Source organism: Cygnus olor, chromosome 2 (genome assembly GCF_009769625.2).
Source record: "Cygnus olor isolate bCygOlo1 chromosome 2, bCygOlo1.pri.v2, whole genome shotgun sequence".
Lineage (NCBI taxonomy): Eukaryota > Metazoa > Chordata > Aves > Anseriformes > Anatidae > Cygnus > Cygnus olor.
This window is the reverse complement of record NC_049170.1, coordinates 21,494,357-21,519,884: the sequence shown is the minus strand read 5'-3', so window position 1 is coordinate 21,519,884 and position 25,528 is coordinate 21,494,357. Positions and strand designations below refer to the sequence as shown.

Here is a 25,528-nt window from a genome sequence, read left to right as displayed (position 1 = left end):
TGTGAGGACCCATTTTCTTCAGGAGTTCTATTGCTAGACATATTAGAAATGCTACTTGACCATAAATAAATAGATGCATTTGAAATTTCTAAGTGGTCCAATAAAATAAAATAAAATAAAATAATAGAAGCATTGAGCTCTCAGTAGCTGCTACTAAGTCCTGTAAAAGATTCTGGATGCTTAGCAGTTTAAAAAGCTAAACCATCAACTCGGGCCTACTATAGATTTAGAAGGCTATTATAAGATACCTACTTTTCTTTGTGGTAATTGCTAAAAGCAACACTGAAGATATTCAAAGCATTTTTTAAAAGTTACATTAAATAAGTGTTAAAACAGCTTAAAAAGTTGAATTAAGCATAGGTAAACATGTTTTACCACTCTTAGAGTGCAAAGAACTATACTGAATCACATAAGTAAATCATAAAGCAAAGAGCAAAGTCCTCAGTCCTAAACCTAGATTGCATTTGCATAAACTAGTTTTGCAGCAAAACCATTCCTTTAAAATTGCCAATGTAGATCTTATAAAATAGTTGACTCACAAGAAAGGATGGAGCCAGCTGGGTACAGTGCTTCTAAATAGCTATATATGGTAAAATCCAGTCCCCAGTGAAGACAATAGAAAGACTTCCTTTATGGTTAGTAGAGTTAGAATGTCATTCAGAGAAGCTGAAAAGTACTTAACTGGTTTGTTACTGTGTAAGTATTTTAAGCCTAAGTTAATTAAATTGTTCCTTTAAATTTATTTAAATTCATAATAGAAACTGGAGGAAAAAGCAAGAAATTGGCAGCATGGGAAAAAAAAAAAAAACAACAAATTAGAGTTGACTAAATTTAGAAAACAAATGTAGCTTGAGCTGTGTTCAGAACTGTTTGTTTAAGACAAAGAAAGTAGACAGATAACTGAGCACAAGCCTTTTTATAAGATTTACTATTAAGATTATATCATTTGCTCTTTCTGAATAATAACATTAAAAAATAGAGGATTATCACATAGAAACATTTTTAATCTCATTGATCTAAATTCCTTTGAAATTTTGTGGACTGCTTATGTTCTTAATGGACAAACATGGATTTACAGAAACAATCATAATGACTTCATCTTGAAAATTAAGGGCGGAAGGAAAGTAACCAGACTGAAAATAATGGAAGGGAAAAACAAGGAATGATGGATCACGCTCCTCATAAAACTAAGCATTTCATTAGCAGACACATCCATTGCACTCAGTTATGTTTTTTGTAGAGGAATATGAACTGCCTTTCAGTCACATCTCTTTTCCCCTGAGATAGCCATAGGCAAAATATTATCGGTGTGGTACTGCAAAGAAGGAAATGCTGAATATGTAGTGGCTTGAACTTCTAGAGGTGTTAAACTGAAATTACATGCAGTACCAAAGTGAGGAGAGAAAAATATTAGAATGAGGAATCGAATTAATATTAACAAAATTTTAACAACTATGTTAGGTTTTGTCTGTTTAAATGTGTATTTTCCCATAATAACATTTCCTGTTTTTTTCTTGTTTTTTGTTTTTTGTTTTTTTTTTGATAAATAACCAGATCTAGAACAACTCCTGAATGTGCTTACAGCCAGAAAGACCTGCACTGTAAATGGACAATTCCACAGTCACAAAAGAAGACATTATAGTATGACAGATAGAGATACTGGAACCAGAATATTTCAGTCAAAGAAAATTATACAAAAGAAGACTACCTGAAAGGTTATTCTGAAGATCACGAAAGTAACACAGACTGGGATCAGGTTATTTTATTTTTATGTTTTTATAGTAATCACATAATTTCAGTGGTAAAAGTTCAAGATTTTTTTTTTTTTAATTATGAATTTCAGAAAGTCACATAGATACCAAATTTTATTTTTAATTATTTATATTTGTTTAAATATTAATAGGCAGAAGATCTTTATGACTGGAGTATGTAATGAACATAAGCTGTAAACTGTTGGGAGGGGCTAAGAGAATGATCAGTATTACACAGAATCATCTTCAAGACAGAGGAGTGTGGCTTCAACGTTTTCACATATCTTTTCATTTTTATGTCTCAGAATTTATAGGGCCCCTTTGTAGAAAGAAAATTGGTTATGTACTAAGTGAAATATATCACAGAATCACAGAATCATCTAGGTTGGAAGAGACCTCCAAGATCACCTAGTCCAACCTCTGACCTAACACTAACAAATCCTCTACTAAACCATATCACTAAGGTCTCTAAAATCTTTTAAAGACCTCCAGGGATGGTGACTCAACCACTTCCCTGGGCAGCCTATTCCAAAGCCTAACAACCCTTTCAGTAAAGAAGTTTTTCCTAATATCCAGCCTAAACCTCCCTGGTTCTATATGACTTTTTTTTAAAAAAGGCTTTTGTAAACTGAAGTATATTTCCAAACACTTTTGTTATCCACCTATGGTGTCCAGAAGCCCCCTTTAGAAAATGTGTGAAGTCTGTAAGACAGAACTTTAGCTGCCAGCCAGTACCCTCTTTGAGGAGTTTGAAGGACAGTGGTTCATTACAGATGACATCATCCTTATCCTAAAATTAAATAATAAATAATTGTTGTTTATAACAGTGATTAAGATGGTAATTTATTTCCATCCTTTAGACTGAAAGACATTCCTTAGACAGAAATGGGAGACTTCAAAGTATAAGCTCTGTATTATTTTGAAGTATACATTTGAAATATATGCTGCAAAGAATATGTTTCCATTGTTTTTCACTCTTCACACTTTAGCTTAACTCAAAGGCAATTTTTCTTCTCCCTGGAGACATGCAATTGCCTTTTGCTGAATGGTCATTTTATGATGTGGGACTGAGACAAATGGCATCTGGTTAAATGCCATTCTGATAGATGTTTATCTGCATAATTTTATTGTATTTGGGAGTAAATATCCTTTCAATATAGTGATTTCATTCCAGGTGACCACAAAACAGAATCATGCTGATGAGCTGACATGAATCATTTAATGGGGTCTCAAAATAACTTTAAATGAAGGCCACTTTAAGTCTATTTCCTATTAATTTTAAATTATAAAGCTCAGATATCAGTAATAATATTTGTACAAGAAGCAAAATCATTCTCCAGTAATAGAAGAATTTATAAAACACAAGTTTTGATTTCTTGAACTTCTGAGATTGACTGTAAATCGAAAGATAATTGTGCAAGGGAGTTATCTGAGGCTTGGGAGTCAAACTGAGAGACAAATACTCTGTACAGATGCTGAGAAATCACAAAGGAACATCTGGACAGAAGAGAATTTCTTCTCTTTATTGACTCCTAGCTTTTATTTTTATTCCATTCCTCTTCTTTTTAGCTATATCTATTTTCTTTGACATATTCTATCAGAGGCTTTTTGTCTCAGTGTTGTTGCTAATTTTGTCTCTTGCTTTCTGCACATATCTGTGATAGCCATTGTGCTCCATGATTAACAGATGCTGCTACATATGAGGCATTGACTGGTTTACAGCTTGTGTTTGCTAACTAGATTAAGATCTGTAATTTGATTTTTAGATAGGAATATTTTGAAACACCATTGCAAAAAAAAAAGGTAACTGCTTTCTTTTTTAAATCATCGTTGTCTCTACAGATTTTAAAAATGCATTTAAAACAAATAAGTAGTAGAAGATCTAATAAGAGCAATAATATTAAGTTCCATTAAACTATACCACAATAGCTGCGGATTCATTTATGATTCCTCATTAAAGAAACATTTTGGGGTGGAACCAAATCCATCCATCCAGGTAGCCAGCTTTTCATATGACTATGCAAATTCTGTTTTCTTTTTTCTTCGCTATCACTCTCCCTATGTCTTGCTCCCTATGTTATAAAGCTTAAAAGGCTGGTCACTGGAAAAGCTGCAGGTCCTTATGCCCCAAGACTCACAAGAACACTTTACTAAATGAGTATTAAGGATTTGTATGTGTGGTGTGTGTATTTTCCAGGTGAGATTTTGGTTTTTCATTTAAAATTTGTCATCATAAAATCATATGAAGATTTATGATCATAGGTTCCTCTAACCTTCTCAAAACAGGGTCAACATCAAAGTCAAATCAGGTTTCACAGGGCCATGTCCAGCTGAATTCCGAATGTCTCCAAAGATGGTTTCTGGGAAACCTGCACCAGTGCTTTATTACCCTTTTTTTTTTTTTAAAAAAAAAATTTAAATAAGAATTGGAATTTCACCTGCTGCATCTAATACCTATTTCCTCTCACCCTTTTGCTGTACACCTCTGAGAAGGCTGTCTCTCCATCTATCCTATAACACCCATTAAGTAGGTTAAGATCTCCTGCACGCCATCTCTTCTGCAAAGTGAACAAACCCAGCATCCTCAGACTCTCCTTGCTGCCGCACCCTGGCTGTCCTGGTGGCCTTCCCCATTTGCCAGTATCTTTCTCCTTCTGCTGGTTATTAGACTGGGAATAGTCCATATGTGAACTCACATGTGCTGCATAAAAGGCAATAATCATTCTCCGCTACCTGTTGGCTACACTCTTGCTAACGCAGCCCAGTACGCAGTTAGCCTTCATTGCCACAAGGGCCCACTGGTGACTCGTTCAAGTTGCCAGTCAGGACCCAGGGGCTTTTTCTGTTAAGCTCCCTTACAGTTACATTTCCCCAACCTTTACTGATGCTTTTTTTTTTTTTTTTTTTTTCTGTTTGAGGTGCCATAAGGTTGTCCTTGCTGATCTTCATGAAGGGCTTGTCAGCCTTTAGCGTGTCAAGATCCTTTTGAATGGCAGCCATACCTGTCACCATATTGACTACTTGTCTCAACAGGGTTTCATGAGTGTGTATGATGCACTCTGTTCCATCGCTGAGGTCATTGATGAAGGCATTAAATTATACCAGTATCGACCTTTGAGGGATGCTGTTCATAATCACCTAATCTTCCAAGTGTTGATATGACTCATTGGTGTTGCACACTTTTAGTCAAAAACCATCTAGAACAGACAAACTGAACTATTCTTCTAATATAGTAGTTCCTGAATTCTCTAATTCTCTTCCTGCTGTCCTTGTGCTTGGAGGCAGGACAGAATAAATCTGGGCAGCAAGATCACCTACTGACCTGAAGATCTGAATGGGGTATTCAGATTAAATGTATCAGTACTCAATTCATTCAACTTAGTGAGCAACAAGACATATTTTACTTTACTAATGGATGAACAAAGGCAGGAAGACTGTGCTTTTTAATGAGGTTATTTAAAAGAAAGGATAATCACATTATTATTTTATATTATTATATTATTATTATTATTATTATATATTATATTAAAATAATAATTGTCCTTAAAAGCAAATAAACAAAACCCACCAACCAACCAACCAAACAAAAATTATCTAAACATCTTACAAATTCCAGTGACTAGAAAAATAATATTTAGGGATTGCTTGATTCTCAGTTGCAGACAATTTTAAGTGAAAGAAACAAAATAGATGACATTAAGAAATGAAGATTTTTCCTATAAGTGAGATAACATTTGATCTGGACCTCTTTCTAAAAGTTCTTAAAGAAATTTTCACTGGAACTATTTTAATGCTAACTGCTCATGTTTTAATCAGGAGTTTCAACTTGTAGGTGAAAAAACAATTCATGAAAATATTTCAAAATAAATCTTCACAAGAAAACTTCCAATTTTGACAGAGACTTTATGAAAAGAACAAAAAGTAGATTAAGTTCGTGTATGCCTCATAATAAAATTAAGTAGTCTTTAAATCAAATCTAGGGTATGTAGCATCTAGTGTACTGACCCTGAAGTGATATGCCATTGTTAAAACAATTTGAAAACCAGCTTAGTCCCATACCTTACTAAAAATGCAAGCATGCAGCTTGGACAAAATTCAGTACTGCCTTGATACAGAGCAAGACATTCAATTTTACACTAATAGCAAAGAACGTGATTTGTGTTAGCATTAAAATATTTTTGTTAGCATGTACAGTAATAAAACATTTAGAGATACTATTGTGTCAGATTCTCAGGTGCTATTAATAGGCTTCAGTAGAAATTGTGCTTCATACCAAAGATTCTGGTCTATCTGAAATATAAAATAGTATCAAGTTTAAATTGTGAAAAAGAAGAATTAGAAGCAATTGAAGTTATTGAAATAATTTAACCCGAAGAGCGTATATGGAAAACAAGTTTTTCTAGGTTGTATAACCCTCTGTCCTTCAACAATTGCATATTTCACCTCAGCGTTAAATGCAAACGTATGTGACATATTCAGTAATTTTGTATACTTTTTACATAGGTTTGTTTCTCTGCCAATGAACTTGTGAAGATATTTTTAAAAAATAGTTCTTCATCCATTTCTAAGGAGCACTTCAAGCAAATCAGTCCAGCTATCATTCAGCAACTATTAAGTGTTCATGTCAGCTTTCAGAATCCAAGCAGTCAAAGCTTCCACCAACAACTTTGGAAAGTGAGTTACATTGTTGTTATCAGTATATGTAGTGTTGTTGGAACTCAGGTGAAGGGGTGCAGGGGCTTAGCTTTTGGAGAGATTTTGGTCGTTATTAACCCTAAACCAAAACAGGATGAGATCCATGTTCTCTGTAATTTCTCACTCTGATTTTATAGCATACATATCAGATAATAACACTATATTGAGAAATGAAGGAATCCAAAGGTTTCAATTTTATATTAGACAGAATTCTTTTTTAATGTGTGATGTGTTTGGTGGTGATTTTTTTTTTTTCCCATTTCAAAGAGGACTGCAGATGAGCCATAGGAGGCCCTCATCAGTGGGTTGCTGGGCAGTGGCTTTGCACAATTTCCACCAAGTTTATACTGGAATCATTACACTAATTTTATATATAGCTTCAATGCAACGTTAGCTGGCATTTTATACAATGATGTGGCAATTGCTTAATATAGATAAGTTCTGTGTGAACATTGCTGAATTTTCATACTGTGATATTTTACAGCAGAGAAACTTTGGGGATACTATCGTGAAAAGAAAAACTACAAGAAAGCCAATCACATGGGCAGCAGAAGTTGCGTGATAGAACTAGAAAAAGAACTGAATTAGTGTGTAATCAAACAGATTGTTTCCAGTTGCAGTCATAGCCCTCACATGCCACTGCTTCGAGGGATAAGGAATCATGATACCAGTTTTGCTGATACAGCTTCTCCTCTATTCCCTATTCAGACTATTCCCTAGTCTGAATCTGATCTGAGATCATGATTTATTTTTTTTTAATGGGTAACAGTTTGGGAAGTGGTTAGGTATGCATAGGTATGCTGGTGCAATGGCAGGGAACATTAATTTCTGGAAGGGGATTTGGGAGCCAGGGATGAGCAACAGGGAATGAGTAACAATAATCCCCTGCACTGAGAGCATCTCTTTTGATGCTCCTAGAAAAGTTTTGTGGGCTACAAATCAGTGCCTTCGTAACCTTTATCCTACATTGCTAACTCTAGATGACTAGATCCATTAGGAACTAGTAAACTTTTCTCATATCCTAGCTGGCCAATGATCCTTATGGAACGTCATTATCAAACACTAAATTATATCTGTTCTTTAAGCTGGACACATTAGTTAGTTTATGGGAATGAGCTGAGCTATCATTCCATGGCGTGCAGATTAATTGAATTTATGAGCATGAATTAAAATAGATTAGATAAGGGCACGGAAGATATTCATGTATATCCCAAGAATAGTTACAGGAGTAAGAAACGTGCAAAATAGGGTGAATCATTAAATCTCCCCAGAAGGTGACAGTCCTTCTTTCTTGTTATTTCTTCCCATTACCTGAACACCTTGCAATCTTAACTGGTTTTATATGCCCGTTTTTCAGATGGGGAATCAAGGGACAAAGTAAAGAACTTATCCAGGTCATATACAAGGTTCATAGCAGATTCACAGTTAGAATGAGAGTCTCCCAACTCTAAGACTATCAGCCTAATCACCAATATTTTAGTAATCTCATAAAGGTGAGAGATCTGTGTAGATGAGAAAAACTGAACTATTCAAACACATAGTGGAAGGAGTAAGAGCTCTTTCTATAGCCCTTTTCCCCATGCTGTTTGGTTAAGGAAGGTTTCCATGACCACAGAGATTTTCTGGCTTGAGACAGACAAACAAAGGGCTTCATGTTTGACCTACGTGTGACCTAATGACCTGAGCATAGTCTCATTAATTTTATTCTCAGTTCTATTTTACTGACAGGCTATGCTGTTTTGGATAAGTCACCAAGGCCTGACCTTTCATGAGTATCTACTATAACCTACTATAACCTACTATAATCTGTGAAATTTACTGTCTGATTTTATGAGGTGCTGAGCACTTGCAGTGCTATTAAAGTGTGAAACATTAAGTGACGCTTTGGAATATTTTGGCATTAGTTCCTTTATGTCTGTTTTTCATCAGTTTTACCTCCATCATAAGACTCCCATACAGATTAATCAGGATTCATGTTGTGCAAAAGGCTGGAAATGTGAGCAGCATATAACTTTCAAGAATTATAAGAGAAACCTTTCAAAAATCCCAGTAACCTGGGAAAAATAGGTTGCTGGTCCTGATGCAATAACTAAAGGAATATAAGCTCACAACAACTAGTAAACAACATTCGGACCAGAAGTCTTATGCTTAGATCCTAAACAAAATGCCTACATTCATTTGAGGTTTTAGGCCTCAGTCTGTTTACTGAATATAGTTTGGTTAATAATGTGGTGTTGACTATAAAAATACACAGGTGATGACATAAGATAACAAGCACAAATCTGTTGAGACAGGGAACAAATGCAGACCAGCATTCACTGTGCTGCTTTAAAAGTATCTCTAATCTGCACAGTCACACTCTACTTATCTCTTAAGGCCTGAAATTTGAAGATATTAGAATGTATTACCTGTAAAGTCTGAAAAAAAAGTTTTTTAGGCTTCCAACTCTGTCATCTGTATCACACATGACTAGCAGAATGGATGTAGCACAGTGATTTACTTCTCTGTGTGCTTGTAGACAGAGGTGGCAAAACATAGCTTCAAAAGCATAAACAAATACAAAACAAAGACTCAAATACAAACACAAATACAGACACTGAATGGTTAAAGGTGCCCTTGGTTTATTTTGTTTCTTTTTCCCTACAGAATATGGTTACAGCACTGTTGCAGTTTTACTTATTACTATTGGATCTATGTTTGGTACAACCCTCATTTATTTAACTCCTGTCAAGAAATCTATACACTCATTTTACAGCTGTTTGTTGGTTTGGCTGTTGGGACACTTTCTGGAGATGCATTGCTACACCTTATTCCTCAGGTAGGTAATACACATTTTTATGTTTTTAAGATCTTCCCACAAGCACTCACACACACACACAGTCACACACATGCACACACATTCACACACGGAGGAAAGTTTCATTTAAACCTGGCTAATGCTAATCTGATTAAAAACAAAGCTTTCCATGAAATCTATGAATCAACTATCAACATTCAAATTACATCTACGATTTGTAGTTCAGAGAGAAATTCCAAGTAGTAAGAAGCAGAATTCAATAAATGATTAATACAGAGAAAAGGTATCTGTTTTCACAAAAACAAACAAACAAACAAACAAAAAACTTTTCAGATAACCCACAAGTTGTGTGCAAGTCAGGTTCTCCAGACGTGTATGAAATGATTTCCTGAGGGAGATTCTTTAACACATTTTGGGAGAAATTGTTCAAATGTTCTACAAGGCATCAACAGTTCCCTCTGCAAATACTTCCAGAGATCCAGGGGCTCTCAGCCAAGTTAATACTGCTGCCTTAAACTGTATAATATGAATGGTACAATTTTTTCCTAAATTCATAGAATAAATTCTAAGCATGAAAAAAAGAACCACATTTTCCATTGTGTATTCATTTATTTTTGACTGAGTCTCCTCTGATATGACACAGCTGTTATAAGGAGACTTCCGCTGGTCGTGTAAAGAGATCTTCACACCTTCACTCAAGATTCTGGTCAAAATGTTCTCTGTACTCTATACATGATCTCTGGAAGATGGACTGAGAGAGTGGTTGGAGGAGGGCAATTCTCAGTGAACATCAGACAAATAATTTCCTTTAATAAACACCTTTTGAGTTTGAAAGTAGTCTCCACCATTTTAAAGTGATATATCCAGTAGCTTTTAAAGTGCCTCCTTGCAGAAGAGATGCAAAGAAAGGCTACTACACCCTTCCACTGCGGAAAAATGGAAGCATGCTCACCAGCAGAAAGCCTTATAGATTATTTTCAGAATGAAGTTTGCATCTGAAGACGACGCAAGTAACTTTTTAGACTGTAAAGATCAATATACTCCAAAAATATATACTCAAAAATGTATAAAAGACAATTTCATAAAACTGTTTCTGAAAATAACAGCTTTCAGCACTGAAAGATGATGAAGTGTAGTAGAAGCTCATGATAATTCATTTAATCCACCTACTATTCAGCTGATTAGCTCAAAGCCAATTTAAAGAGGTGGAAAATTTGGGGAAGAAATTGAATTAACACATGATCATTATTGTAGGAAAAGCACTTTGATTTTAAATGTTTTACTTTATCTCTTTTTTTAGACTCTTGGTTTGCATAAACATGAAGTACAAGAGGTAGAACATTTCTATGAGGGGAAAGAATATATATGGAAACTTTTGGGAATAATGGAGGAATTCATGGATTTTTTCTGATAGAAAAGTGTTTCTTTCTTTTGGTAACACCACGTGATCAGGTATAGTTTTGTACATTTTATCCTTTTACAAATCTTTTCCATTTAGAGATTCCACAGTTTGCAAAGTGTTAAGATGACTGTGGAAAGCAATTATCACTTGTATGAGTGAAATGAAGCTTTCTAAACTATTCCTACCGGACTGACCTTCAATTTCTATTTTGCTTTGCTCCATAGATTTTTATGCTCCATGAATGTGCTCCATATATTTGTAACTCAAAAAAGAAACCGTTAATTGAATGTGTTCTGTAAGCATACCTTATGGCTAGCAGTGGAACAGGAGAAGACTCTATGTCCATATGAAACAGTAACGATCATTTACTCTAGTCTAGGTTTGAAGAGGAGAAAGACATAGATGGAAGCACAAGATGCTTTAAAGAATGATATCTTAAATTTTCCAAATGGTTTTTGACCTCTATCCCAATGTTTTTGAGAATCCAATATAAATGTTGTGGTCAGTAGAACACAATCATTAATAATACCTCCCTGCTCAGTTCCATGCTTATGGTAATTCTGTTATTTTATTTCAGTGTGGCTGATGTCTGAAAATATAACTATGCACAAGGATAATGTAACACTGTGTGATGGCTCGTTAAGTTTCTCAGCATGGGAGACTATCTTAATGTCTCTTAAGAAGGCTAAGCCTTTGCTCGTTTTGTTTACAGAGAGTGTTTAATGACTGGCCTGATTTAGATATTTAATACTGAGTCCCTGATCCCACTATCTTTGAGTTGTCCATAAGAATATTATGCAAAATTAATAGAATGAGAATGTTTTGATAATAGTGATATTCAGTTTGGTAAAAAAATATTTACTTATGTTACATACTTGGAGAGAATTATGTATCATCATCCCACATTTTTTTTAAACACATATAAAAATATTTAAAATGTATAAACATTTAAACAATTTTAATCTTCAGCTTTAAGATGAAATAAATTTCAACAAAACATTATGGTCATTTATGATTTATTTGATTCAATTTTAATTATTTTTTTTATTTTATTTTTTAACCAAAAAACATTAGGAAATGCTGATGCCAACCAACAATCTTTTTTTAATAGTTGTTTTAAAAAATAATTCTTATAAATGCCAAACTTTCACAAAAGGCTGAGAAAGACTGCACCTGTGTTCACTGGGTTTCAGAACTAATTGCAAAGCATCTTCATTCAGCAGGGCTTTTCTTTAGTTAATGGACACTGGGAACATTCCCATGATCTTCCAGTGGAATCTGAGTTAAATGAACATTCAGGCAGAGGCAAATCTACTTCAACCATACAGTTGGTAGGTTACCGATGTGAAATACTTCCCTGATTTTATATTCTTCTTTCTCTGCTCCTCAAAAAAATGAACCAATACATGTAATAATCAATATATTTTCAGTCTTTATTGATTGTCTTTATTATGACATGATTGTCAGGAATCTATAGTTTTGAAGCTTTAGTCTTTATTGATTTGTCTTTATTATATGACATGATTGTCAGGAATCTATAGATTTTGAAGCTTATAATAACCTTTTACAGATACTTTTCAAACACAAAATTTTCCAATGACTTCTCTTAAGTGTGTTTCAGATTAATATAACAATACACTTCCCATACTACCTTTTGTTGAGAATTTGTACCAAATTCTTGAAGATTTCACTCCTCTCTTCTTTTCAAAATATGCTGTATATAAGGGCAGACTCTCCCATTGGAAAAACTTCAGGATTTTCTGCAGTGAGAGCTAAGTTTACAATTACTGAACAGAGGAAATCTTGGAATGTTCTTGAATATTTTTCCACAAATTTGAAGAGTAATACAAACAAGCTGGATATCTGGGAAGAGTGCTTGCCTATAAGAAATTACGTAATTTCCTCTCCATCTGTGGAGAGTGTATGGACAGATGTATCTTTGCAAAGTAAAGTGACTCATACCTTTTAACCTGTTTTCTCTTTTTCCAACCAACCTCTTCAGTTTATATGTAATACTTAGATGCATAGGTTTCTGCTTATTTAAGTCAAAGATCATCCATAGCGTGAACTCCATTTTAACAAAGCACTTGTGATGGGTAAGAGTCTCATATCTCTGAAACATGGTTGGGAAATTGTCAAGTGAATGCAGAGCAAACGTCCTAGAGAAGAATGTTTACTAATTTGTGAGCCCTGTCATAGCTTCCTGTTTATGGTAATGAACAATCTAGTCATTCCTTTCAGCTGCAAGATCAACTTTAAGTTATGTATATCACATGAACTAGCCTGACTTAGCTAGTTTGTGCAAGAGCAGCCAATTTTTCAGAACCATGTGAGTAACAGTAAGAAAAACACTGATCGACTAAGAAAAGCTTATAAATCCTTCAGGTCAGTGATTAGTCTTGCAGTTTTGACTCAGAGTTCAAAGAAGTGGCATGTGATAAATATTATAGGAGAAGTGGAACAATTACTGGAATTCATACGACTGGCTGCAATCATGGGAATTGAAGACTTTTATTTTTCCTTTAAAATCTAGAATTTAAAAAACAAATCCTTTCCTTTCCCTCCTCATGCCTCTACAGCACAAATCCCACTTCTCAACCAAGCTAATACCAGCCAAGAAACATGTCCTGTTTTGCAGCCAGTACGCATCTCAGCTATAGTTTTTGGAGTGCTGCTTGCTGACCCTAACAAAGCACTCTTCTGTGCTGTTGTTGACTCTTCGCTGGCCGCCACAGTAGCTTTAACAAGCTTTTTTTTTTTTTTTTTTTTGGGGGGGGGATGGGGGAAGAGAGAAGATAGTGATTAGAAATTCTTTTTTTTTTTTTTTTTTTCTACTTTCAGACAAATAATTTTTGGTGTATCTCACCCTTATACAAATCTAATAATTTCTGTAGTCAGAAAGAAAAGCCCCAGTAAGCTAAGGGGTCAGAGAGAGAGATTCCTCACGTTCTTACTTCTCTTCCGACAGTTGCAGTCTCTCAGTCTCTGTTAATTAAACATTAGGGCTGATGCATCAGATTAACTGTCTGGGGTAAGGACAAAACTACTGGCTCTTTCCTCATGTGAAATAAGGCTAATTTTCATTCCTCACAGTGGACTGTACTCATGAGCTATTATGCCTGGCCAGGGAAGCCCGGTGCCAAGACAGAGCCAAACTGAAAGGCCAAGAGGCAGGGCACTGGATATTGCGCCACTATGAAGGGAAAAAAAAAAAAGTATCCCCCCCCCCCTTTATTTTTTTCCCTATTTTCTGGAAGTGTTTCAAGAGTTCTGTTTGATGGAACAGTTTTCAGTCTCAATGTAAACAAAACACATCCTGATGGACTACAGTTTAATAATTGCATATGCTGCATTTTCTGCTTTTAAAATAAAAAGCCTTACAAGCAACAGGAAGAGCAGGGAAGGAGGACTCAGCTACAGTACTTGCAGCTATTGTGAAACCTACCTATGATCATCTTTTTTAGTCTCGTGTTTCACAGAGCAAATGTGAAGAATATGGAACACCAAGGGTATTCTGGTATATACACATTTTTCCTTGGAAATCCTATAGACACACTATCCACCAGAAAACTACAATCATCCTGTTATGACAAAATTGAAAGATAAAGTTTGAATTATTATGTTCTTTTTAGTTCTGCATTTGGCTTGGATTTTTGTGTATTCAAGCAGAAATGTGATTTTTGGGGGTTACAACAGTGCCTATGAATGTCTTTCTTCTTACCTCAATTAGACTGTAATCTTTTCTGATCAAGGGAGGTTTCTTTTTTATGTTTCTGCAGTATCAATCACACTGCCAGCACTCAAAATAATCCTAATTGTATCTATGCAAAAAGCAGCAGCTATCTTTATATCAAAATGCATGAATATATTTGATATTTTCCTATATTTGTAGCAGCAGCTGGAAGAGCCCCTTAACACTGATCATCTTTTCCTTTTTATTAGAGAAGCCCAGAAGATTCTGAGTCTACTGAAGTTCCTCCAGACAATAAGGTGATCAGCACAAAAAGTTAGTATCAACAAAAAGGCTAGGCAAGCAATAAGAGAAGTCTTAAGACCTAAGATGGAATTAAAATTGTGAAGTTGGCTTAGCTCAGTGTTTGCTATGTGCTACATCACCACATCTGATGGTGCTTGGCTACATAATTAAATCTCTGCTTAAAGACCTTTACAGCTGCCAACTCTGTAATTGTGAAGTTCATTAATCTTATAATGCCCATGCTTTAGTGTTTGTTTACTCATTGTTCCAAACTATTTTTTCTAAATCCTTTGCTTAAAAAGAAACATTCAAAATTTAATATAAACCAAATATTTATAATTGCAAACTTTGATAGGGCCCTTACTTTTAAAGGTAGTGTAATTATTGTGTTTCCTTTCCTTTCCTCCTTTCCTTTCCTTTCCTTTCCTTTTCCTTTCCTTCCTTTCCTTTTTTTTTTTTTTTTTTTTTCCTGCTCATTATACTAATATAATCCTGCTTCCTTCTTCTTTTACATGGTAAAGCAAATAGCCCCTTTAAACCAGAAGCGATTTATTACACGTATAGGATTCTGCACAGGCTGGCTCTCTGGCTCTGTTTTAGGACAACCTGTGTTCTTCAGAGAGCTTCAAAGTAATTCTTATATTCCTTGCTTTGGTGGTATCGATAAGTATTTGCTTTAAACTCTTATTCAAAACTTTAAAAGCATTGGTGGTAGTCCTGCACCTATTAGCTTTATGAAAATTATGGAAGACAATTGCTATGAGTATCAATCCTCTTATTTAAGCAGAGAAATAAAGTTAGGATTGTTTAAGAAGAGGCTTTGTAGAAATAGTTATGGTAATAATTTGATAGTTAATAGTTACAGTTGCAGCAACATAATTCAGGGGAGATAATTGCTAGTAGCAAAGTTGCTTTAAAATAGGCTGAAAGTAAATGAAGAAAAGCGTTCAGATTTGTTTATATGTGAATCTTCTTAACTTTCAGTCAAGTAAGTTCACGATGCTTACATTTGCAATTGCTCCATCATGTTAACCTGACCCCTTTGTTATATTATAGACAACACACTGGAATGAGTTCCAGTAATTATACTACTTTTTCAACAATCACCTACTTGAGTAAAAGAGACTAACATCTCAGGGCAGACCCTGATTTCGTCTTCACCAGTGCTTATTACAAGTCACAAACTTAATGTAGTGCAGCAATCTATTACTTCTCTGTAACTCATGTTCTGCACTATTGATTATAAACTGCCTATAGTGTTTAGAAAGAACTGTGCAAACTGGGGACATCCATGTCTGGCTCTGTAAGCTGGCAGGAAAATCTAACAAGCCTGCCAATTTTTCTGAACCCGCAGAGCTCCCAGGCAACTGGGCAGGATTTTCTGAATACAGTTGTTAGGCTTTTATGTGCAGTGTGTTGGTTTTTCTTTTCTTTTCTTTTCTTTTCTTTTTTTTTTTTTTTTTTTGTTATTATTTTTTATAATAGTCTGAAAGCTTCAGTTCTAGCCAGTTTGTGTAAGAAAAACATCTCCCCCATCACCATAAAATGGTCATCTCTGGAAAAATATTACTGAAGTAAAACCTTGTAATAACAATACTCAGATGGTTCTGCATACCTCCTTAGACTGTCATATTATGTCTGTGTGGGGCCAGGAAAAAACATGATGCTTAAGGTCCAAATTGTGACCCTGCTTTTTCAGTCATAAAAGCAACCCTCTGCAAAGTGTACTGTCTATTCTGCATAGAAGTAAGGTGGATGAGTTTCCTGGGAGGCATTTTCTAATGCCCTGCTTTTACGATTGTGTATACAATAGTGGAGCCTATGAAATATGTTGCAAAGCCTAGACATTGAGCCTAAATATTGAGCTTCATTGCTACTTGAAGAGATAAAATCCCTCGTCATGAATCTGCTCAGCATGCTACCCAGCTGTCTGGATTACAGGCTAGACAGAGAGACTGTCCAATTCCCTAGCTTGATTTCAGTACTTGTATCACCAGTAGCGCCGTTCCTCTCAAGAAGTCTGGTTTGATGTCATGAGCATCAAATGTGCTGTTCCACCCTAAGCTCACAGAACAGTGTGGGAAGGAAAAACAGCCATCTGCGTCCAAGAGTGATGCTGTAGACAGGAATACTATGAGCATAACTGCTATTAATTGATTGGAACAAAAGTTAGAAATGAACATGCTGTGACACTGAGCTAATAGTGACACTCTGGGGCTTATTGCCTTTCATCTCTATTTTTCCACTTAATACGATCTCATAAAAACAGACCCTGAAAATATAACTCATTATTAAAATGCTTCACAGTATCAAAATGATCAGCTGCATGAGACTTCATCTTAATTGCAGCTGTGCAATTCTGAGAGTGATGGTGGAAAACCTCCCAGTTTTAAGGAAAAAAATATTCTAGGATGCAGGAAAACTTGTGTGAATTTCATCAACCAAAAAAAGAGTATGGAAACCCTTAGGGTTTATCATAAAATTGGACTCAAACTGAACTCTAGCTTTTTGTCTAAAGAGTTGACCTAAAAAAAAAAAGTTAAAAAAAAATCTTCCTGGTATTTTAATCTCTAAATTATTCTACAATCTCTTTTTTCATTTCAAGTGTATTGAAGGAAGTATAATTTCAAGGACAGAACAGACAAGCACTATTGTCTTCTAACTGTTGTGACTTTTCATGATGTTATATGTGAATTCATAAATAAATAAATAAATAAATTTTAACCTAGCAAAAATTACAATACTTTTTATGTTTAAACTTCTGGGCTTTTTTTGTTGTTTGATTTTTTTTCCTTTTTCCTAGGTAAGAAAATTAGCTTGTTAGCAATAATGGTTCTGGTAGGTGACAGTCTTCACAATTTTGCTGATGGCTTGGTAATAGGAGCAGCTTTCTCATCCTCAACAGAAACAGGTGTGACAACAACTATTGCTATTTTATGCCATGAAATTCCTCATGAAATGGGTAAGAAATATATATGTGTATTTTTCCTATTTCCTGATTGACTTTGTAGTTACAACTTTTCCACAGAATTCTTTCCTGTATGACATCAGTAGAAATTGCTTATAACGTCATGAACTTTAGTGGGTGAGGTGGAACGTATCAGATGGGTATATGAAGAAGTTATGTACTTCTCTTTCCCCTTCACAAAAAGGAGACTTCTGCCATAAATATTGGCTACCATCTCATCTCACCTTCTTCAGATGTAAATGGTGTCAGATCAGAGTGGCCCTTTATTCTCATGTGTATAGAAACAAAAAAATAGGAAGTTGTGAGAAAGAGCCATGTGTGCAAAAACGGGCATTCCTGACACAAGGGCCTATCTGAGTTTTAATATGCAGCAGCAGAGCTATTTAACAATGCAACCTTCATGCTACCCTCATTCCTGCTACTAATCAAGAATCACAAGATAATAAAAGAAGATGTATGATCTATTTTACTAGCAGACAGGACAGTAAGATAGTTCTATTGAAAAAATTCCCCAATTATCGCCTTATTGTAAATCTTTCAGTATGGCTGAAGTTGTTCCTGACGTTGTGATGATTAACATACATATAATGGCAAGACTGAGTTGAGAACTTTAGGTTCAGCTTCCTTCCCTCCTTCCCTCCTTCCCTCCTTCCTTCCCTCCCTCTTTCCTTCCCTCCTTCCTTCTGGAGATTTCTTTTGCTGTCTCTGTAGAAAACTTCCCCAAACAAAAAGGTGGGATGGGGAAATCTTGTAAAACTGGTAACTCTTGTTCAAATTTCAAAGAAAATGTAAAAGTACTGAATACCTAACTCCAAAGCCAGACTTTAATTCTGGTGCAATGGTACCACAGTGTCTAAGTCATATTTCCACATGGATAGAGAAGAATTTTTAAAATTTATTGCTGTGGGCCTCTTATAAGATCATTTATTTTAGAAGGAAAAATATGTGATAGGATTCTGATGTACAGTTTAAAAAATCTAAAATCAGTGCAATTGAACTCAATCTGGAATCAGACGGAAATAGTTTTTTCTGACTTGCAGCACCTGTAAAACATTCAAAGACCTTGTAAATATACTCACATGATTTTAACTGGCAAGTTCCCAATCAAGAAAGATTTAGAAACTCTGGGAAAGCATGTGACTTCACTTTTGCATGTATCCAAGTTGGAAATATCACAGAACATCGAGAACTAACAGAAGCCACTCCTGTATACTGTATGCTATCTTTAGGAACAGCTAAACAAATACAAATTATTGTTATTTTTTTTGATATAGGTTGAGTTTATAACCAATTCTATAGAAATCTAAGGGCAGTCCTCCATCCTTCACTGTCTTCTTTGTACATATCTTAATTATTTTACTTCATGTTTTATTACAAAGAATCCTACAAATACATTTATCAGCTAAATAATAATTTTTCTGTCTTCTTTTTTCTCTGTGCAGGAGATTTTGCTGTGCTACTAAGTACTGGGCTCCCCACAAAGATTGCAATTTTGATGAATTTTATAAGTGCACTAACAGCATTCTTAGGGCTTTATATTGGCCTTTCTGTTTCAACTGACCCATGCATTCAAAACTGGATTTTTACAGTTACCGCTGGAATGTTCTTGTATTTATCTTTAGCAGAAATGGTGAGAAATTCTGTCTATTGTTATACTTTCTTTTTGACATATCCACATTACAGATGAGTGTCAGATGAACTTAGAGGGAAAAAATATTCATATAGGCTTCTTGGGAAGAACACATTTGCCATGTACGTGTACAGTGCTTAGATCAATGGTCTGGTTTTATTTGGTGTCACTGCCATTACAGGTGTGATTAGTAATAAAAAGGTGAAATAAAGGCTATAAAGAGAGTAACATATGAGAAAGGCATAGAGGACTTTTAAAAGAGGATTTATATATTGATATAAATCAATATATATTTAGGTCTGGAAGAATTGCTTAAAGATGACTTAACATTAAAAAAAATTGAACCTGCAGGGGGTTTTTTTGCTTTTTTTTTTGTTGTTTTTGTTTTTAAATCTTGAATAATTTGGTTATATTTGGTTACATTTTCTTGTTACTTTTTTTTTTCTCTGTATATTCTTCATCCATTACTTCAAGATGAATTTGCAGTTTCTGAACTAAAATACAAGATGCTTAACCTGTGCTCTCTGTGGCCTGCCCTTCTATCTCAGAGAGGTTTGGATGAGTTCCTAAGCAATTAAAAACCTATTATATTGTCTATTTTTTCATATTTTCCATCATTTTTTATAATCCCAGTTCAATAGCAATGATCTAACTATAGAAAAATAAAATATGAAGACAAAAAAAATTGGGAGAGAGAATTGGGAGAGAGAGGTCTAAGGGCTGTGCAAGAACATAGTGGAGTCACTCGTCTCAGGACACATAATTTATTGAAGAGATGCCTAAACGTTACACTCATAATAACACAGAACTTAATTACCTTGCCAGATTATTATAATTTTAAGTGTCACATGGCTCTTTAACTAATGTATGTTAAGATAAAATTGTTTTCAAGCTTCTGAACAAAGACTGAGTATATTGAGTCATTAGGTCCAGAGGTTGAAAAAAAAAAAAAAAGGTTTCTCTCCTCATAAACTGTTACCACGCCTTTCCCAAATCTGGCTGTCTCTGTTTTGTTTACTACCACCCCGCACCCCATGCCTATGATATCATTTGCCAGGTTCAGGAATTATACTTGAAACCTCATATGCCACGTCAGTATTATAACCCATTAAAAAATCTACTTGTAATCATTGGCCTTAGACCTTGAGTGCTTTATAGTCCATTTTTTCCTACTGTAACATAAGTAATGTGAATATAAAATGCTCCTAAGAGTTTATGAGGGAATGCCTGAGGATTGTGGATGTGTCAACTGTCCTGACTGAGGCAGTGAATAACAGACAAGAACATTGTGTACCAAGATACCATTGTGTATCTTCTTCTGACACAGAGAAATTTGGAGGTGAGGGTGCCTTCCTATTGAATAATAGGCACGGATTTATTAACATGGTTAAGGACTTAGTCATATCTTTCCTTCAGAGAAGGATCAGGAGGATCAAGCTCCTAGAACAACACCACATTTTTTCCCGAGTCTTCAAAGCAATGTGCCAGCTGTAAAGCCCAAGAAAATACACAAATTTATGCAGAAAGAGGGTGCACGTTTTTTTCTTGTTCTCAGCTCAACACTGTAACCTTGTTCTTGATGTGAGGAGAAGGAGAAAGAGAGAAAGAGAAAGATCTTACTTCCCTCACCTCCCTGCTATGAACAGTAGGGTTTCCAATCAGTTTTTCTCTGCATTTTGTCAAAAGAACTGCCATTGGGTTGCTCATCTGTTTGCCAAAAGTGCAAGTACTAAGTATCACAGATATTATTTTATTTCAAAAGATTCCTGTAGCATGGCAGGAATCTATAGATCTGAAAAATTTCATGTGTTTGTATTGTACATCTCAAAAGATAATCAGCCACGCTTTATATATTTTTCAATTTTCTGCATGCAAATAACTTTCATTCTCCGTTGCATTCTCATCTACAAACAGCAATCATCAATGTTCCTTCCAAAGGTGTACAAATACTTAAGGGTGTGCAAAGCATAACTATAATTTTCAGAATTTGTTTTATGGACTTTCACATACTTCCTGTGTTAGTTAAATAAGACTGAACAGTTTCACTGATCTCTGCATTGTGGAACATTGAGGGATATGAGATGGAGGTTCAGTCACAAGACAGCACTGTGAGATTGCTGCACAATCAAGCTTGTACAAAACTACTTTTGTGCTTAACTAAATATTTTTCATTCCTAAAAATGGCATTCTAGCTTCATTAATAAGCAGCATAGACTAATCATTTTAAAAATCTGAGGGGAAGGACAATGGATAAAATGATTTATAGCCTTCATCATTTTTCCCCAAGGAATTTTGCAAAATTTTTCATCTTCATAGCAATTAGGGAAGGCAGAAGGGAGGAATATTTTGATTTGCAAATGTGTATGCACAGGTGAAATATTACAATGTGAACTGATTGTTGGCTTCAAGATATCCATGTAAGTAAAAACCCGTAATACCATGTCTTTAGATTCTGTTTAACCAAAATTAAATCCCCTGAAAAGCAGCTTTTTATGAAAAGTATAGTGAGATTTTTGTGCTTGCCCTCTGTTTAGAGGTCATAACTATAATCATATCATTGCACAATTTCCAAAGATCCTTTCATCGAAAGCATATATTTTCTTTAACATTCATTTAATCTGAAACAAAACTTGAGATATCAATACATGGAGCGGAACAGACCAACTCACTCCTAATGAATTGTTTCTTTGATAAAATGTCCTCTTTTCCTCTTGAGAAACAAACCTGCAAATCCTTAATCAGCCTTTTAAATGAGTATCTATGAAGTAACCATTATGGATAAATATTTATGAATTCACCTGCATTGTATTAAACCCTAAGGACTGGGAGATAATTTCTGAGTGATTGTTCAAATCCTATAGGCTTATATGGTTACTGACCAAAAAAAACTTACTGTCTAATTTGAAAGGTGGAAGATAGAAGCAAGAAAGAGAATAAAGGTATCAAAAAAATGTGAGCTAGCCAACCACTCCCTGCCTGAGGCACCTAACTGAAGTTTTCTCTGACTAACCTTAAACTTATCTTTTGGATTTTGGAGACAAAGGGGTATTTTTAAAGAGGCTTATTGTGCTGGTGTGGCACAACAGCACAGCCATACCATTTGTGGCACAACATCACAGCCATACCATATGTGCCCCAGCTTGGTAGAACTCGTGTTTAACCAGCCCACGGCTTAGAGCCCTCATACCTTCAGTCAGCATGGTGCTTACTAATTCTTCCTGTACTCATGATAAAAATATAAGCTGAAGTAGGAATAGAGTAGTCCTTCAGTTAACAGTAACTTTTTGGCCTCCAACAGACTTCAAGCATTTGCAAGTGTGATGGCATCCAACAGCTTGGTTATGGTGCTATTAAATTCTGGTGTTGCGCACCTGCCAATGGAATAGCCTTATGCTTCCCAACTGGAAGCATTTCCCTGCTGTGCCACATGCATTCTGTGCATGCAAGTTCACAAAGAGTAGGGGAACCATCACTGATACTGTGGCAGCAGTTAGCTTTTATTTTCAAAGAGATAAGCAGGGATGTCACACTAGGTAAAGCTATAAAAATGATCTGTGCATTTTTTAAGAAGCATATAGGTTAAGTAGAGGGAGTAGAGATCTGCACTGGACACAGGAATGGTACTGCCTGCAGAGAATTCCTTTTTAAAACTTTCTTAGCAACCTATTTTGCCATGTGTATACCATAAGTCAGCAGTGACACCAATAAGAGAAAATAGTGGCTTTTGCAGTGGAAGGGGGAAAAGTTTTCTCTTGTACATGGTCAGAGAACTTGTTCATCTATGTGCTGGGGAAGAAGGTAAAATAGACTGATTATAAAGATAAATTAGAAAGAACAAAGGTCTGGACTGAAAGCCTGGATTCAGGCCTAAGCTGTAATTAACCGTTTTTATTTATATACAAAACAAAAACCACATGCTCTGAACACTTACAAGATGACAGTTCAGATTTTGATTTACATCAGAATTCTGAGGTGTTTACATTTGCTCTAGGTTAAATGCTTCTGAAGCCCCTTAAATATAAATTAAATATAACTGCACGAGTTTTTAAAATGCAGATTTGTACCATAATTTAAACTGCTGCCCAGTAGTTGCAAAGATTTAGGGCTTCTGGGTTTGCCTGTTATTTTTATGCAAAATGTTAAAGTGTGGGCAGATTTTTCACTCTAAAGCCTTCATTTGGGCCCATATCAACTTCCAAAGAAAGAGGAGTGCCAAAGAAGCAGATCCAGAGACCCCACTCTGACAGAGGGAAGGACGAGCATAACAGCAAATAGGTGTAAATGTGCCCCATCAGCCTCCTTGCTCAGCACCACTCCACTGTCTCCCAGTGGCTGATGCTGTTACAGCGTGTGTGAGGAGGCTCTAAAAGAGCAAACAAAATAAGTGGCTTCATTCCAGCACAGGCTGTGAGTGGAGCAGGAAGGCAAAGCAATGGGAAAGTGCCAGGACAAGTCACTCAATTTTTTGCATATTTTAATTTGTTTTGAAGTTCTCAAAAAAATAGACAAAAACAAACAAACAACAACAACAAAATAAAAATTAAAAAGTGCAGTGCCAGGCAATTACTCTATCTTTATTTCCAAAATGGATGTGAAAATAGCAGCAGTTGTTAGTATCTCCCCTGGTGTCCACAATACACAATGCATGAATACTAAGAGAGTCTGAGCCTGAGGCATTATTTTCACAGGCTCTATTGAGACATACATTTTGTTTAAAACTTTGATAAAAGATCATGTAGGGTGGAAGGTCAACATGTAAGTAGCTTCTAATATGATTATAAACAGCTGCTGCTCTTTTACTTGATTTAAAACTTTCATAGAAAAATATTAAAGGTATTTACTTTCCAGCATATTAAAAAAAAAATAACCTGTTTTCTACTTATGTACTTACCAAAGCCCAAGTAAATAGGAGCGCTGCCAGTTATTTCAGCGAGAGCAGGATTGACCCTATATATAGGACAGAAACAAAATAACTCAAACTAGTTTATTTCCACAAAAGGGAATCACTAATTTTACTAAATAAGCATTTCCTTACAGACAGCTGTATAAAATTACTAAGAACTATTGAGAAGTTAAGAAATTTTGGAATCTCATTTATATTTCTTTTTGGTATTAGTAAAAGAACCAAAATGGGTAGAATTTTATTAATTTAAATATTTCACAGTCAAGATCTGTGTCATTACAACGTACAGAACATGCAACAGATTAATAGCTATATTCAGAAACACAGTATTTTGAAACTTTTTCTAATGAAGTTTGTCATGTTTTCCCATAAGACTTTTTTTCCCAGAGATGAATATATCTGGCTCTCATTCTGGTGTCTTATTCTTTTTTTAGCTTCCTGAAATGACTCATATTCAGACACGGCGACCCTGGTTGATGTTTCTCCTACAGAACCTTGGATTACTATTAGGCTGGCTCTGCCTCTTACTTTTGGCTATATATGAACAGAAAATTAAAATATGAATTTTCCATCAGAAATCTTGAAGTACCACTTACGACAGTGGATAGCATTATTCACAGTTGTGTCATGTCTGTTATAGTGATATATAAATTAAGTTGTTGGGATTTTTATATCTGAACAGTAGATAACTATTTTACTTTATTAACTTATTGTTCAGATGATTTTTTTTGTAGACATGAATGTTTAGAATTATATTTTATTTGTTACTGAGTTTACCAGATCCCATGCTCAAACTCACAGGAGCTTTTGATTAGTTTTTATTGAGACTGTTCTAGTTGAATGCTCTAAGTGATCTCTGCCAGTCTGATTGAAGAAAGAATAAAACACTTTTATATGCAATAATTAAAGTGGACTAACCATATTTGCATAATTTGAAACAGAAAAGTTTGTTGCCTCATAGGAATAAATGTATTTACATAAAACTAAAAAGTATAACAAAACTAAACTGTTAAATGCATACAGCAATCTCTTTATAGTATATTCATTATTTATTTTGCCAGCATAATGATCCTTGTTAGTCGTAAATCACTGGTCCACTGTAGTAGGTAGAAAATGATGAGTGTAAGTGCTTTTCTGACTGTCGCATAGTTTGTCATACACATGATGGAATTGTGACAGTCAAGCACTGGACCATAATAATTGTCATAGTAACCACCTTCTGCTCCCACTCCTGACAGATGTTTGAGAAATATTATAAGAAAAGTTGAAAGGATTTCTTCCCCAATATCCCTTCCAGCCTTCTCAAATCAAGGGATTCCTTGAGCCAGATGTTGCTTTTGAGCCATCATGTTTAATAAACACCAATAGTGCCTTCCAGCCAGCAATTAGCTTATTCATACAAATGC

General features: G+C 35.2%; 1 protein-coding gene across 1 annotated transcript in view; it reads left to right on the top strand.

The window, feature by feature from the left end:
* SLC39A12 (solute carrier family 39 member 12) overlaps nucleotides 1–25,022 on the top strand; it is a 35,045-nt gene extending 10,023 nt beyond the window's left edge. Inside the window, 13 exon segments of the mRNA XM_040549129.1 lie at nucleotides 1,555–1,662; nucleotides 1,665–1,756; nucleotides 6,255–6,363; nucleotides 6,366–6,425; nucleotides 9,093–9,155; nucleotides 9,158–9,264; nucleotides 10,544–10,625; nucleotides 10,628–10,695; nucleotides 11,869–11,976; nucleotides 14,588–14,651; nucleotides 17,425–17,583; nucleotides 19,032–19,219; nucleotides 24,557–25,022. Of these exon segments, the coding sequence (XP_040405063.1) occupies nucleotides 1,555–1,662; nucleotides 1,665–1,756; nucleotides 6,255–6,363; nucleotides 6,366–6,425; nucleotides 9,093–9,155; nucleotides 9,158–9,264; nucleotides 10,544–10,625; nucleotides 10,628–10,695; nucleotides 11,869–11,976; nucleotides 14,588–14,651; nucleotides 17,425–17,583; nucleotides 19,032–19,219; nucleotides 24,557–24,685 (1,337 nt within the window). The 3' untranslated portion in view covers nucleotides 24,686–25,022.
* The last annotated feature ends 506 nt before the right edge of the window (nucleotides 25,023–25,528 follow it).